General features: G+C 40.0%; 1 protein-coding gene and 1 long non-coding RNA gene across 2 annotated transcripts; one reads left to right on the forward strand and one right to left on the reverse strand.

Annotated features, from left to right (window-relative positions):
• Nucleotides 1-3: 3 nt before the first annotated feature.
• LOC120714031 lies at nucleotides 4-6,316 on the reverse strand. The gene is made up of 2 exons (XR_005691345.1): nucleotides 5,892-6,316; nucleotides 4-4,750 (listed from the first exon to the last, which is right to left on the reverse strand). It is a non-coding gene; the product is annotated as an uncharacterized LOC120714031 (long non-coding RNA).
• ppp1r26 (protein phosphatase 1, regulatory subunit 26) lies at nucleotides 5,185-15,417 on the forward strand. Its single transcript, XM_040000023.1, has 5 exons — nucleotides 5,185-5,627; nucleotides 9,274-12,614; nucleotides 14,718-14,832; nucleotides 14,953-15,038; nucleotides 15,142-15,417. Exons 2-5 carry the CDS (start codon nucleotides 9,343-9,345, stop codon nucleotides 15,197-15,199), a joined length of 3,531 nt encoding a protein of 1,176 aa, XP_039855957.1. The 5' UTR covers nucleotides 5,185-5,627; nucleotides 9,274-9,342; the 3' UTR covers nucleotides 15,200-15,417.
• The last annotated feature ends 42 nt before the right edge of the window (nucleotides 15,418-15,459 follow it).

A 15,459-nucleotide genomic window follows, 5' to 3' on the forward strand; every position in this document is an offset into this window, starting at 1 on the left:
ATCTTTTGATGGTTGATAGTTAGAGTAAGCGGCTAAGGAAAGCATTAGGTCAATCAGATGTCATTACTAATATATGAAAAACAGGTATTTTTTCTTTTCTTTTCTGTGTGTGTTTGTGTGTAAGAAATGGGAGAAAAGTGCACCATCAGTCCTAATGATAGATAGTGTCTCATATACTGCAAGAAACATTAGGTTAAACATATTGTAGTCTAGATTTATTTATTTATTTGTCTTTTTTTTGCCGGTTTTATCTTATCTATCCTTAGGTCATGCATCTATAAAACAGTAATTACTCTCTGTAAATAAGTACAAACCACAGAGGCTAGTGGAACTTTTACACAGGTCCACACTGCCATCTGGTGGTAGATTAGATAAAACTCGCTTTAACATGAAGTTGTAACAGTAAAGGATGAGCAAAATTTGTGTATGATGTGTGACTTGCAAGTAGCTGGAGACAAAAATACTGTCAGATTTAGATTGCCTTTGGAGTTACTGCATAACTGTTAATCATTGGAAACAAGTCTTTTGGAGTGATTTTTGGTGAAACGATGAATGTCTACAGCCATCTGTAAATCACGATAGAGGCTCTGTCATGGTTCGGGGCTGTTTTTCAGCCAGTGCTGTTGGAGATATTGTCAAAATTGATGGAATTATAAATAGACAAAAGTACGGTGAGATTTTGATCCACAATGTAATACCATCTGGAAAGTTTCTGATTGGCAACAGCTTAGTTATTCAGCATGACAATGACCTAAAACGCACTGCCAACGCAGAAAAATCTTACCTGGATTAAAAAACAGCCAGTGGAACGCTATCAGTCATGGACTGCCCACCCTAGATCCCAACATTATTCAAGCAGTGTTGGATGATCTTGATAGAGAACAGAACAAAAGGCGGCCACCATCCAAAGACTGGTTTGAAATGTCCTTCAAGAAACCTGGAAAACTATTCCTGAGTACTACTTAACAAATTTACAAGAAAACTTGCCTGAGAGAGTTCAGCCTGTGAAGAAGAATAAAGGTTCTCATACCAAATATTAACTTTCAGGCTCATTAGAATTATACATGTACTGTATTTCCATTGATGTTTGCATGCTTCAACAAGTCACTGCACCGATTTCCTATTTTCCTGGCAAAATATAAAGGAATGAGGCATGGCTCAAGACTTTTGCAATGTACTGTGGTTACAATCAGTGTCTTGCAAGCAGGGCATACCTGAAACAATTATTTCTGCTAGCTATGAGCTCTCCTCAAGAGGGCTTCTTATTCTTTGTATACAGTAGGTCCGCAGAATGTTTAAACAACCAAATATTTAAGCAGACTGTCATGACTTTCACAGCATTCACTCATTTAAAATGTGACTTCTGGACAGCAGCATTTGCCTTTTCAAAGGAGATCGGCATATTGACCCACAGGAGATACCAGTGCAATATAAACTGCACCAATTGTTCCATTTTAGAAAACACATCCTATATATTCTGCTTGCCTGTTTTCACCCCTATAATCCAGCCAAGCTGTGGGCTTCAAGTTATCCATTCCAACTTTTATAAGCACCCGCAGGCTTACTCACTAATGAGCACAGAGAAAGTTTGAACAAATGCATGCGGGTTCACATTTGTGAGATGCCACACTAGTTAATTCAAATAGAATATCACAGTTGCTGGATATGTGAGCACTGGTTCAATTTAATAAGAAGCCCAGATAGAGACAGAAGACCAAAAAGACTTAGTTCAAACATCATCTGCACTTAATCATTTTCATAAACGGATGACTGCTCATTTTATTTTTATAGTGCACCTTGAGAACGTGATGGATTTGCAGTCCAGATTAAATAAACCGCACGTTCGCTCAGTTCATTTGGTCAGTGGACACATCGGATCATCCTTTGGTCTTTAACAAGACATGAAGCATTGCAAAGTGTGCAAAAAGAGCAGGCTAGCTGCCAACAAAGAGAAATACAAATGAGCATAAAGAATTTAAATGTTGGTTTCTGTTCGCCTGCCTCAGTTCACAATCTTTTTTTCAAAGTAAATGCTCTAGTCTTCGTAGTCTTCAGGGCAACCCACTACAGGTGAGCAGGGAAAACCTTTAACTAACAGGTATCACAATGAAAATCCCCCGGATTGTTGCTCATATTAATCCTTTCTCTTTTGTTATTTATTTTCATTTTACAAGTTTGGTGAAATGGCATGGCTGGGTTTAAGGAGTGAGCAAGTTGCTGTCCATGGTGCTGAAGCTCTTTTTTTACTTCCTGCGTGCCAACGCATCCACATTAAAAACGCAATTTGGAAAATGAGCAGAGACAGAGAACAAGAAGCAAAGTCAAAGAGGCAGTTTTGGGGGGTTTTTGTCTTTCCATCATGGCTTTTTGTTTTATTATCAGATGAATGAGTCTGAACTATTTGCACGACCCTCTGACGTCTTTTCTCGGTGAGCCGTTGTCTCAGTCTCAGTTATTAACTAACATCGAGAACTGGCTTCCCACTTCCTCATTTGCATGCAGATGAAACCATCACACGGCCGGGCAAACTGCATTTCAAGGTCAGCGCTGTACACCAACATGCTGCTGCTGCTTGTGCCAATCTAGGTGCCTACATGACAATAGACCCAATTACCGCTGGAACAACTCAAATGGCTTCTTCTTTTATTCTTTTTTTGCAGGAAAATTATGCAAAGTGAGTGTTTTAATATGCACGCCTTACTCAGAGCTGTGTAGTTATAGTATGACATCTTCTAGCACTAATACTTTCTCATTGTCCCACAAGACTTTGCCTCTCTAATAAAGAGAAAATACTTCACAAATGTGCTTCCAACTCTTAAAGGGCAATAGAGCAGTCACAGTCAGAGATTTTACATTTTCAAACCTGACTGAATTAACATGAAAATGCGTGAGATGTACTGACTCATATCTAATATGTTCAAGTGCATTAATTATTACCTGCACCTTTCAAAGGCCTTTTTTTCACCAGTGCTCATTTATATTGAGGAGTTTAGCTGAATGGGGAGAGAAGAAGAGTAAGAAAAGAACAATTTTCCATTAGTATTATGGGAACAATAGTAAAGCTTATCCTGACTATCTGTACTCACTCAGTAGTAGCCTCGGTTTGTTCTGATCACCTAATAAGATCTCCAAAAGATGGTGGCAGCATTTTCCATGTCTCCCTCTACCTGAGGTTAGATTGTTGATACATCCAGCTTCACCTGCCTTAATGAAAAATCCATTAAGTGACCACAGATTAGAGTTGACTTTAAAGGCTTTTCATGGCCTCTCTTCTGCTATATACAGTACCTGAGCCTATACAAAGGCTGAGTCCTGAGGCTAGAGCCTAAAACCTAAAAGTAACAGAGAATTTCCTGCCAGAGCCCTGGAGCTATGGAATAAACTGCCTCAGGAAATGGGGCCAGTAACATCTTTTACATCTCTTTTTAAGATTTTTTTTTTTTGAGAACCCCTACTGATTTTATCCCACTGCTTTTATTTCTTGTACCACCACTGTACCACCCTCTTTTATTTGGTATTTTAGTTGGGTTTGCGATCTATTATTAAAATAAATTGAATACAGATACATTTAAAATGTAAAACACATTAAATACACTATGTTTTGTGTGTAGCTTTCAGTGCAAAACAGAATGAATTCTGTATTCATCATAAAAAACTCAACTACCAGTGTTTATGTTACTTAAAACATCCACTTTTAAGACTTTTGGTGTAACAGCACCTGTCATTTTGACCTATTTAGACATAATTTTCCATATCTTCAGGAAAACTGATTTTAAAGTTTTAAAAAGTGAGTGGCAGAGAGTAATAAAAACTTGGTCCCAGCCAAAAGCCAAGACACAAGATGAGGATCGGGTGGAAAGTTCAGAGAAAGCAAACAATGATAGATGGTAAAAAGCTCAATTCTTTCTTGGAAGAGTCTAGTAAAATGCCAAAGGGGAAATATTTTGAAATAATTTCTTACTCTGTGGAATATTAATACATAGGAAAGTGTATTTTCAACATTACGTGTTGCAGGAAGGGATCTGCATTACATGACACTGTAATATATATATATATATATATATATATTACAGTGTCATGGCAAGCAAACCTGAAGAATGCTAACCAAATGAACTCCTAAAAGACAGATACCTGGAAATTTTCACCAGTGTGTATACCTAAAAAGTGGTATAGAATTACAGGATCATTAATAATATGAATGAAAGGCATGACGTAACCAACAGCTTGGAGAAAACATTAGTAAATACAATGTAAAAACTGTAAAGGCATCTGCATCTAAAGTGAGAAGATTTATAGCACTATTGTTAACATTTATTGTAGCCTTATTATCTTTAGGTTTTGGGCTTGAAACGGTCATGGCAAACAAAATACATTGCGCTTACTTGCAGAGGGCAAATGCCCAGAAGCTGTGATTGATTGATTAACTTTAAAAGCCAAGGGTTTTTGTTTGTTTGTTTGTTTTTTTCCACCCTTGAATGAGAACTGGAATTAAATCTAAGCTATAACAATCTAAAATTAAAGAACATTAGCACGCTTGTAATGACATGGTATAAACTTTCTACTTTGTGGGCCCCTAAGGAAGTGATGATTAGGATTTTGTAATTGTGCAACCTTTCTGGAAATCTAAGCACTCTAAAGGAGGTTTAAGTGTTGTAGAGTCAGCTTGGCAGAAGCTGAGCACCAGTAGTTGTGCTTTCCTCCCATTCTTCCTTCGGTGTTCCTTCTGAAAGAGGAAAGAGGGCTTTGTGAGCTGTAAAAAAAAAAAAAAAAGTCTAAATCACAACGTGACTTTTTGACAGAAAACCTTTTGATCGGTGTTTAGAGAGGTATCCATCCCTATTTTGCTTGTTTGTATAAGGATCCCTGTATAAACGTGCCTTTTAAAGTAATTTTAAATCTCCCCTGGTAAATTCAAGATCAGAGCTCCACTGAGTTAGTCCCACAGCTATGCATGCTAGTTTATGTTCACGTGACTCTTCAAAAGATCAAGAAATAATAATAATACTAATAAAAGACGTATGCATTTCCACCATTATATGTAATTTTCATGTAAAAAGTAAATATAGTATAAGTGTAATACAAATACTACAGTTTTTTTAAGTGTAAAATATGAATTACGTGTCAAGTAAAACAAACACATGCCACTAAAAACTGCATTATACCACCCTGAGAACTCTAGAGTTGATATCAGTGTGGAGCATAGACTGGGAGCTGTCTGAGGAGATAAAACTTTGGAGGCGTATTAATCCTCTGTCATGCTCTAGATTTTCTTTAGGGTTCCTGGCGGCAAAGTGTTTAACTTTATAAATGCGCCATCGTTATATTAGACGTACCGATTGTTTTTGCAGTGTAATATAGAAGCAAGACGTAAAATGTAAGCGCAAACATTTTCCGGGAGAAAAGCCGATACCCTATTTGAATGGATCCATGCTTGGTTGGACTCCGGTTTAAGGAAGCTTGTCCGCCCGGCAGTCGAAGCGGAGGGGCACTCGACGGCGAGAAGCTTCAGGCGCGGTGTTAGCTGCTGACGGACACCGAAATAGCTCCGCGACGGCTTTCCGAGCATCTTAAACCAGCGCAGCAATGTGCATATTGTCGCCGTAACTCTCGTTCTGTGTCATATTCAGGTGAGTAAAACTTGAAAATTGCCTTCCTTGTGGCTCAGTTTGTGTGAAGATAGCCCAGGCTAGGAGTGTACGCTGTGGCTCAGTACAAAGGCTTTCTTTGCCGGAGAAAATGCCGGGGCTGCAGCAGCCGGGAGGCCCGCTTGTGTCTTTCAAGTCACCGACTAGCCCTGCTTAACTCTCCCAATGTTTCACATCGCTTCCTCCATTTCTCGCCCAAACGTCGCGTTTCTGCTCAGTCTAAACGCATTTAGTGGCATTACTTACGTTCTAGCGGGTTGTGGACCGAGTGCTGTGGGTTTTGACAACCGTGGCCGGTGCGAAGAAACATGGTTGCTCTGCGGAGTCTCCTAACGATGCAAGCCGGGCAGCTGTGCACTCCGCGCCGCTATAGGGTTACGGGGACAGCCGGGGTTGGTCTGCTGAAACCAGGAAACCGTCCCGTAGCGAAAATACTGACAACGGCACGTTTACTTATGAAACACGGAAAATGTTGTTCGTGAATTGTTGGTATGTCTGGCGAAAGTTTCTTTGTATACATAATACATGAAACAAAGTTGGCGTAAGACTCCGGTATGAGGCGTATTTGGCTCGGTTTATAGGCTTTTTTTCAGTGCCGCGTCTTTATTGACCCATTCTGCTTACGTAGTGTTACTTGTACTTTCTACCGGGTTCAGCGAGTTAAACGCAGTAATCGGGATGGTTAAGAGTTTAGCCTCGTAGCTGGGCTATAGGGGGGCTGGCTGTGCACCCCTGTAGGCTGCAGACTGAGCTGGAAGGGCGGATTTCCAATTTGTGCAACCAGGCTAGGCTCGGGCTCCGCGACTCATCCAGCAGGTTGATGCCCGAAGGCTACTTGATGGTGACGGGACCCTGCAACGTTTATCTCTAGTTTTAGCCTAGTTTATCCCTCCATATATAGAAGGGCCAAGGTCCCATCCTATAACTGTGGAACCTGACAGGTGTCCGGACAGCCACTGTTTATTAGTGTGTCAGTTTTAATATTCTGTCCTCTCAAATGTGTTTGCATTTTTAACAGAATGCAAACAACCTGTAATGTCTTTAAGTAACATATCAAAAACGTCATAACTTGATTGTAACTACACCTGTACTACACTTATGATAGGTCCAGATCAGATACCGCCCTATCAGAGCAAAGGAGTTTCCTAAGATACCTTGCTTAATTAGAAAGGTGCATTTCTAATGCACTAAGTACACACCAGAAAAACTCAACAGCTGACTTCTTGGAGGGACCTTTAGTGCACTCCAGCCTAAACCAGATAAAATAACACTCACCTGTCACTCGAAACAGGCACAACCCTAACTTTAAGCCTTAATACCAATGAGTGTTTCTAAAAATGTGCATGCCAGAGATGCGGCATGAAGAGTGGTGAAAGACTGCTATACTGATCAAAGTCATAAAGATGTTTATTTCTGCTGTAAAGCTGTGCATTCTACAAAAATTGACTCCCTTTTGGAGCGAGCCTCAAGTGGCCATTCCAGAAACTGCAGTGTAGTGCACTTCCATAGCCATTTGAGAACAAAAGTCAGCTACACCGGCCTGTTTCCTGTTTTTAGGACACATTTTTTCTAAAATGGAAAAATTTTAGAAAGGCAAATTTATCGCTAACAACTGAGATATCTTTGATGTGACAAGAACCAGCATCTAGGTAATTCCTGGTAAAACAAGAAAAGGGAAAAAGGATCCCACATCAAAAGTGGTGAGAACTCTTACTTTAATAAGCACATAGGGTCTTTGATCTAATGGAAATATTTCTGTAAAGTAACTAGTAGCATAGTGTTGCAGTATTTTTTGCAATGTATTGATACAGGGACACCAAATATCCATCCATGCATTCTCTTCAGCTTATCCTGGGTGTTGGGGGGTTTATTAAATAAATTAAAATACAATGATGACAAGATGACTCGTCTCATGCACCACCATCCTGAGACAACGTTAGCCTAGCAAACTTGTATTAAATTGGGTCAACCAAACAACCATCCAACACACTGGTCTTGACAAGTATTCTTTACATTGCAAATGTACAAAAAATGACACGAGTAGGGAAAAAAATATACCACGTCCATTATTGAATGGAAAATAAATTAGAAAGTATTTTTCATGCTGTTAATTTGAGGAAATGAATTCAGTAATTGGGAGCCACAGAAGTATTAAAACACAGCTGCCAACATTTCACTTACACTCTGTGTGCCTTGATTAAATGGTGGCCTCTGGATTGTTATCAAATCTTTGCAGCCTGTTTTATATTGAACTTTTTTTTAATATTCTGGTTTGTGGGGGGGGCGGCGGGGGTGTTAATTGTTAAAATAGATGAGCATGCCACTTGGGTTGGTGTAAGATTGGATCGATTACAATTGGTTGTTTTTCTGTTCGGCAACTGATGATGCTTTAGGCATTTTAGAAGGCCGCACAGCGGCTTAATGGGTCAGCTGTAGACTCAGTTTTGTTGGGGTCTTTTTGTTTGCTTTTAAAGTGCTTTGCAGTTGATGGGTAGACTTAATTATTTTCAGAAACCTTCGAGCTATGATGTGTGGTACCAGACTTGAAGGAGAAAAAGTGGTCTGTAAAATCTCTGTGCTTAAAGTGACGGCATCGTAATGTTTGCTTTGTCCACCCAACAGCTTTAATGCCTGAATTATCAAAAAAATAACAAAAAGCAGAAAAAATGCACATTTAAAATAGATTAAACGGTTTTTCAGCTCAATGTCTATTAGCTGAATACTACTACTCGGGGTAAGGGGAAAGAAATCAGTATGGCATGATATTGCTTGTTTCGTGTGGCTGTGATGTATTTTTGCAGGCTCACCTGAAAAACCTTCCAACACACTTATTTGACAAAGTTGCCTCCTATTCAGAGCAGGCTGATAGCTCAGTGACACAGTGAAAACAGGACAGCAACCTCCTTCCATAAACAAAAAAAGAAAAGAAATTTTAAATGAATTTTTCATATACTGCAACCGATTTCAACATGGGGTTTCTAAATGGTTTGCCAGAGATTGAGGGTGTTGCACACTCATGACCACTTTTGATTGCAAGACCATTGCACAGATTGCCTGATAGTAGGCAACCGTTCTACAAAAAGTTCCAGTCTAATCACTCTCAGATAAATTGTCAAAATTGTTGCAAATAATTGCTTTCCAAATAATGAATGCAGGCAGATTGTCATCATGTTGCCATCAGCCTGAATGAGTCTTAAATGATAACAATTCGAGTGGACTTGACTCAACTGGCCACTGGTTGTTCTAAGTGTTCATTTGGACCCAGTTAAAGTGTAATACCAACAGCAGAGTGGGCCATAAAACAACAACCAATCACAGAAGACCCTTCAGATGATCTGGCCTACTATCGGATTAATCCCATCATGAGCAGTTTGGCATTTTTCTTGACATGCTCTCATGGTTCAGCCACGCTTAAGTAATCTGAGGCTATCTGTGTGTATGTATTAAAGCTACAATACAACATGACAGCAATATTGGGCATGAAGGACCTGATTTTCAGCTCTTACAGACTGTAAAATTTGAGTAACAGCAGTTTGGTTGGATGAAGTCTAATTGTAGTTTTAATAATCATCACTTTAGTGACATTTTTTCTTTCTGTGTTTTTTTTTCTTTTTTTTCTTCATTACAGAGTGAAAAATGTAACTGAACGGAGTCAGCTGCGCTCCAGTGGTCGAGGACCTCACCATACTTCACTAGAATGTACTTGATGAATGTACCTCCTGTCGCAGTGACGCAAACAGAATGGAGAACATGTGGCCCGCCTGGAGGCTATAGCCCTCCAGTTTGCTTCAATGACTCTGACACAGAGTTGTCCACAAGAGGCACACCTATCTCAGACAAGGTCCAGATGATCATAGAGAGTCTTAGGAGCACCCAGTCCTCACTCGAGATGGGCGACGAGATCGAGGGTAATGTGCTATCAGGACAGGAGGGTCATCCCCAAGTCTGCAAGGTTGCAGCAGGTTCTTATGTGGGAGTCAAGTCCAAAACTAAAAGCCCCAGTGAAAACCCGCATGTTGACATTTCCTCGCCAAACATCCGTGAAAGCAGTGACTCGGATAGCGACGATTCTGTGGACAGAGGAATCGAGGAGGCAATACTGGAATACCTGAAAGAAAAGGATGATCACAAACGCAAAGCAGAACCGTGCTCGACCTTTCTCCCATCATCTAAAATTCAGAGAAGAAACCCATCCATTCCCGAGGTGTCCAAACAGCACAGCAACAGCGATGCAGTCTTGATTGCGGGTAGCAATTTTTCAAAAAGCCTCAAAGTCGAAACCCCAGCAGTACCCACTGTCATACCTATAAAAAAGTGTATTAAAAACAAGGCATCTCTAAATGAAAATATAGTTAAGAACTTCGATTTGAATAAAAGCACAAACAAAAGTTTGGAGTGTTCAAAAGAGCAAGCAAGAAATCCCTCTAAACCAGTGAGTCTCGTCAACAAAACTGTCAGTTACCCCGTCACGGCTAAGGTGGAAGACTCGAATGATTCCAGTAGCGACGACGGCATCGAGGAGGCCATTCAGAGATATCAGCTGGAGAAAAAGGAGCAGCAGAACACAGCAGAAGCTTTCGATCCACGTGCATTCAAAGAGGAGTCTGACTCGAGTAGCGATGATGGAATTGAAGAAGCTATTCGCTGCTACCAGCTTGAACAACTCAAGGAGAAGAGCGTCCTGACGCCATCGCTGCACAAGCAGAAACCTTTCAGTAAGTCGATAATACACAATGTTGCAAGTACAAGCGCAGAGAATATCAAAAGACAGAAGCTGAGGAAAAAGATGAGCACGACAGAAAAAGAAGTGAAATCTTTCCAGCCTACTCCATCTGTTTCTATACCCAAACCTACACTTTCAGACAGCTTGAAATGTAAAGAAAATGTATTTTTGTCATATAAAGTAGAGAGTTTGAAGGAGCAGGCAACCCCTGCCCCTCCAAAGGCCAATACAACTGCAGAGCTCATGTGTGCTGAGGCAATACTGGACATTTCAAAGACTGTCATGCCTGGGCCCTTCCATCATAGCGTTGGCCTTAGTGGTTGTGTCACCACTGAATCTTCCTTCCAGTCTTCTCTTCCTGAAAACTGCCCCTGTGAAGAAAGCAATGACAGCTCCATTGATAGTGAAGATGGGATTGAGCAAGAAATCAGGAAATTTCTCGAGCAGAAGGCCCAAGTGCACAAACAGGCACCCAGCTCTGCTGTGACTCAAGACGCTCAGGGTACAAATGAAATGGAGAAGGTAAAAGCAAATGAACCACAGATTGAAAAGAAACCATCGAAACTGTCTTTAAAGCAACGAAGAAAACACAAAGAGAAAAACATTTGTGTTTCCACCATGGCAGGGGCAGAGGACAGCGTTAAAGAAACCGCCTCTAAGCCTTTACCTGACCATACAAAAGAATCAAAGCTCTTGGCATTGCCCCAGAGAAGTCAAACACACCCTGCCACTGGATTACACAAGTCAGACCAAAGTGGAGACAAAAGCAGCTCTCTTGACAGCGATGAGGACCTAGACACGGCGATAAAAGACCTTCTGAAAACGAAAAAGAAATCAAAGAAAAAGATGAGAGACTTAAAGCGGAAATCAAGGAAGTGCCTCAAAGACGAAGACCCGCTGTTAGGAAATGCATTTCAGACCAAAAAGTTACACATTGACTCTCTTTCCAAGTGTAGTGATTTGAAAAAGGTGCAGAAAAGTAAGAATGACAAGAAAGACAAGCCTGGGCTGGGGAAAAAGAGCATTTCACAACATAAGCAAGTTTATAAAAGTAAGAATCACGAGCTGCATGAAGGTGAAACGGAGATCCTGAAGGGAGCTGAGCGTCCAGGCATCCAGTTTGTGCACACTGCGGAAGCCGCACCTCAGATTAAGGAAGACAGCAGCTCAGTAGACAGCGATGACAGTATTGAGCAAGAGATCCGAAGATTTCTGGCTGAAAAGGCCAAGGTTTCTACCGCAGACAAAATTAAAGATGGAAATATAGCCAGGAATGGTACTGTCACTATTTGTAGCTCATTTCAAGATAAAGACATTAAACAGGAAAATCAGCTGGCTGAGATTCCAACGAAAAGTATCAGTCCTCTCTCTGAAAAGTCTCATATTAGTAGTCCAGCTCATAATAGACTTCAGACACCACAGACTGTTATTCCAGACATCTCTGCGGTCGGTGCACAATCACATCCCTCAGCCGGATCCTGCAGTCCCAGTCTTTTGGAACCAGCAGATGGGGCAGGGGCAGCTAGAACTGAGCAAAGGAGACCGTGTATTGATAAAGGTGATGTCCACAACGCCACCTCACAGACAAAGAGGGCTCGACCAATTTTGAGTCCTAGCGTCGCTCATTCTCGCTCAGAGGCAATCAAATGGCGCCAGAGCCTCGGACTACCTACTCACGACGCGAGGACTCTCAGTCGGACTCCGTTCCACATCACCTCATCTGAAATCAGCGAGGGTGGCTCGGTAACACATCAGAGTGGAGGAATGGGCCACAAATTACAGACTCCTGTTACTGTTTGGTCCTCTGCAAGGACCAGTAAATCACCATTCCCCTGTTCTAAAGACACTGCTGGAAATACTACATTCACATCTCCTGTTTTGAATTTTTTTTCTGCTGCCAGACAGCATCCGAGGATGTCCTTTACACGGGATCTACCCGCCGGCCAGAGGTCCCAGTGCTCCATCGAAGGGGAGAAGGAGAGTACGGTGCATATGCCCAAGGACAAGAGTGTGTTTGTGGAACTGGAAGCTAATAGGACAAATCACGTCCAGGTTCAATGCAGGGAAAGAAGCGAGGTTAAGGAGAGAGCAAACTTACTAAGGGAGAAGAAGAGCGAAGGCGAGGGTATGAAGATAGATAATAAAGAAGTGCATCTAGGAAGAAAAGAGGAAGAGTTTATAGATGAGACAGATTGTGAATCAGGCCAGAAGAGAAATCCAGAAAAGAAGCAGGGCTTTTCCACATTGTAAGTATTTTTCTTTGACCACTATAAACCATAGTGTCATCATTTTCTGATTTCTCTAATGGTGTCCTGTCAAATATTATAGATTCTGATCGAGCTCATTGATTTATAAGGGAATGTTTATTGATATTTTTTTTTTATCATAAAACTGACTTTTTTTTATGTATTTTTACAATTTCACAGTTGTGGAACCACAATGAAAACTTTATATGTGCTCATAAGTTATCTGTTGTTGATCGTTTGAAAAGCAATACAGTGACACTTTGGTGCAGAAACGAATGAGCGGTAGAAAATTACATGTTCCTAAATATTTTTGCTAAAAAACAAAAAAGAAGACGTGACAAGGAAAAGAAGTCTCAGTTTGGCCGAATAAAGATTTAGGTTTGAGTCCAAAATGTTTAAATTTAGGTTGCATCTTTTCCCATCTTCCAGTAGGAAACCCAGAGCCCTGAATAGTTACATTAGTTACCTTATTAAGACTTTAAAAGTAATTTCCAACATCAAATTTAGGGATGGACCATTGGATAAGCCAGTACAAATCAAATGACACAGATGGCATTGGTCAGTGGTTATTGTTTGTGTCTCATCAGGTTTGTATAAACTGTTTAAAAAAAAATATCCTGGACATTGGCTAGATTTTTTTTAAACAGTGGTCCTGGTATTGGTTTGAAATCTCACTGTGCATTCTTATTTATTGTAGTAGGTTTCCATCACTGCCTAGATTATGGTTTTCATTTATTTTACATGTGCAGGAAATCAAAATGGCACAAAGTTAAACGTCTGGGTGCTAAAGCTGCAGTGGTTAGGGTGAAAACATAAGTGAGAGAAAACCCCAAAACAATCATTTTTTTCGAGCAAAAATGCCAAAACTTCCTAAAATAGGGTTATTTGCTGCATTTCATTTCTTTGTGTGTTAGGTAAGTGGGGTTTTTTCCTCTTCAATGTCAAATAGAATCACTTTACCTGAGCTGAGCAGTCAGTACTGAAAATAAGTTTTAGTTGTAGCCCCAAACAATATTTTTAACATGAAATTAAGGGCATAATTGTGTATCTAATGTAAAAAAAAAAAAAAAAAGACCAATCAGATTTCAATACTGTTTAAACAAACCTTAAAATATATTTAGACTAAAATACAAAGTAAGTGAACTTTTTGGTTTGTTGGTTTATTATTCCTCTGAATTTTCTCATCTGTGTCTGCAATGACACAATTTACTTTGTCCAGCATGTGCTGCACTCTGCACAGTGTATATCATTAGATCTTTTGACACTTTCACAACCTTTTCACTCAAGTGCAGCAAGTGTTTTTATACTGTCAGCACCATCTTGAAAAGTCTCCTTCCTTTCTTTTTTCCTTCTCACATTTGTTTTATTCTTTTAATCCCTTACCTCAGACTAATTCTGTGCGCTCTGAACGATGATCATTTCAGTCAGTTTCTACTTTTTAAGTATAAAGCAGAAACAGCCACTATGTTTCAATTATTACTTTGACTCTTGTGAGCCACTTTTTTTGGGTAGGGGGTTGTTTTATTTTTAAGATAAATATCATGGGTACAGGAACCAAGTTACCACCAACCTTTTGCTTTTCACACACAGCGCTCTTCTTGTCTTTGTCTGTTCTATAATTGATTTTCATGAAAGAAAATTTAAAGCCGAGTTGCTGGTGATAGATTTTCTAGTAGTCTCGGATAAAGTCTTGCTCCAGATTCCATAAGTACCACATTTCCCCCTCGCTGTCTTGCTAAAGTTGATATTTTGTGTGGCTTGTTTTTTTTGTTTTGTTTTTTTGTCATGTTAAAGTTTTCCTGGATTTCCTGTTTGAAAAAGGCTATTTATTTTTCTTTATGAAATAAAAAGGCATTACTGAACATGCTGTGCATATCCAGTTTTTCTGTAAATATTTTGTAAGAGGTGTTTTTTTTTCTTCTTCTTCTTTCTTTTACTCTTTCTGATGACAGAAATGTTTGCCGTGTCTTTTAAGTGCATCTGTGTAATAAAGATTGGAATCTGAGCAACAGTGGGCCTCTTGACTTAAATTTTATAATTTACAGAATTATTAAAGATTACTGCAGGAGTAGTCTGATGCATATCCTACTCTGCCTTTACCAGGTCTTTATCCAGTGCCATTGATCCCGGCATTACCTTCAGGCCTTGCATAGCTCTTACCTCAGAGGAGAGAGGCAGCATGTTCAACAGGAGATACTTGGCTGAAAAGTGCAAGAAGGTACAATTATGTGGAAACACGACAGCGTTTGTTTGTCAGTTACAAACATCATGATTTCAGTTCTTTATAAAAAACAGTTCAAATCCACAGTGTGTAGTGTGTATTATGCAATGCTTGCAGGAGAAAACTTCCCTCATTAACTCTTCTGTGCACGGCAAGGGTGTGCAGCACGTCAAAAGGAAACTTCAGTTTGTTCCAGTAAGCGGGTATGTGATCGCACCCAAATGGCTTTGTCTCAACAGTGAACGATCAAACGCAAAGAAAACTCATCTGCAACTTGAGTTTCCTTGTTTGTTTGGTTTTTTGCAGCAAACTGGACGCGCTCAGCAAGCTCAGCACACACAGTGAGATAAAAGCTGGCTTTTAAAGATGCACCTGGAAGATGCTGCCTGCTGTTAGCGCGTGTATGGATTGTTGAAAAACTATTATGGACCCAAGTGTTTATGTATTACAGTTGTTGTTGTTTTTTAAAGTATTTAGTAAGTATGTAAAGTTTTGGTAAGTTCTATAACAGTACTAAGGGCATTAAATTTTAATTTTGGATTAAATATGGATCCTGAACTCAGGGATACCTTGAGTATTTCAGCATTTATCTTAGCTGAATTTTTCTATTTTTTCTCGAATGCA

The sequence above is a fragment of the Simochromis diagramma genome, unplaced genomic scaffold (assembly GCF_900408965.1).
Source record: "Simochromis diagramma unplaced genomic scaffold, fSimDia1.1 OVJJ01000596.1, whole genome shotgun sequence".
NCBI lineage: Eukaryota > Metazoa > Chordata > Actinopteri > Cichliformes > Cichlidae > Simochromis > Simochromis diagramma.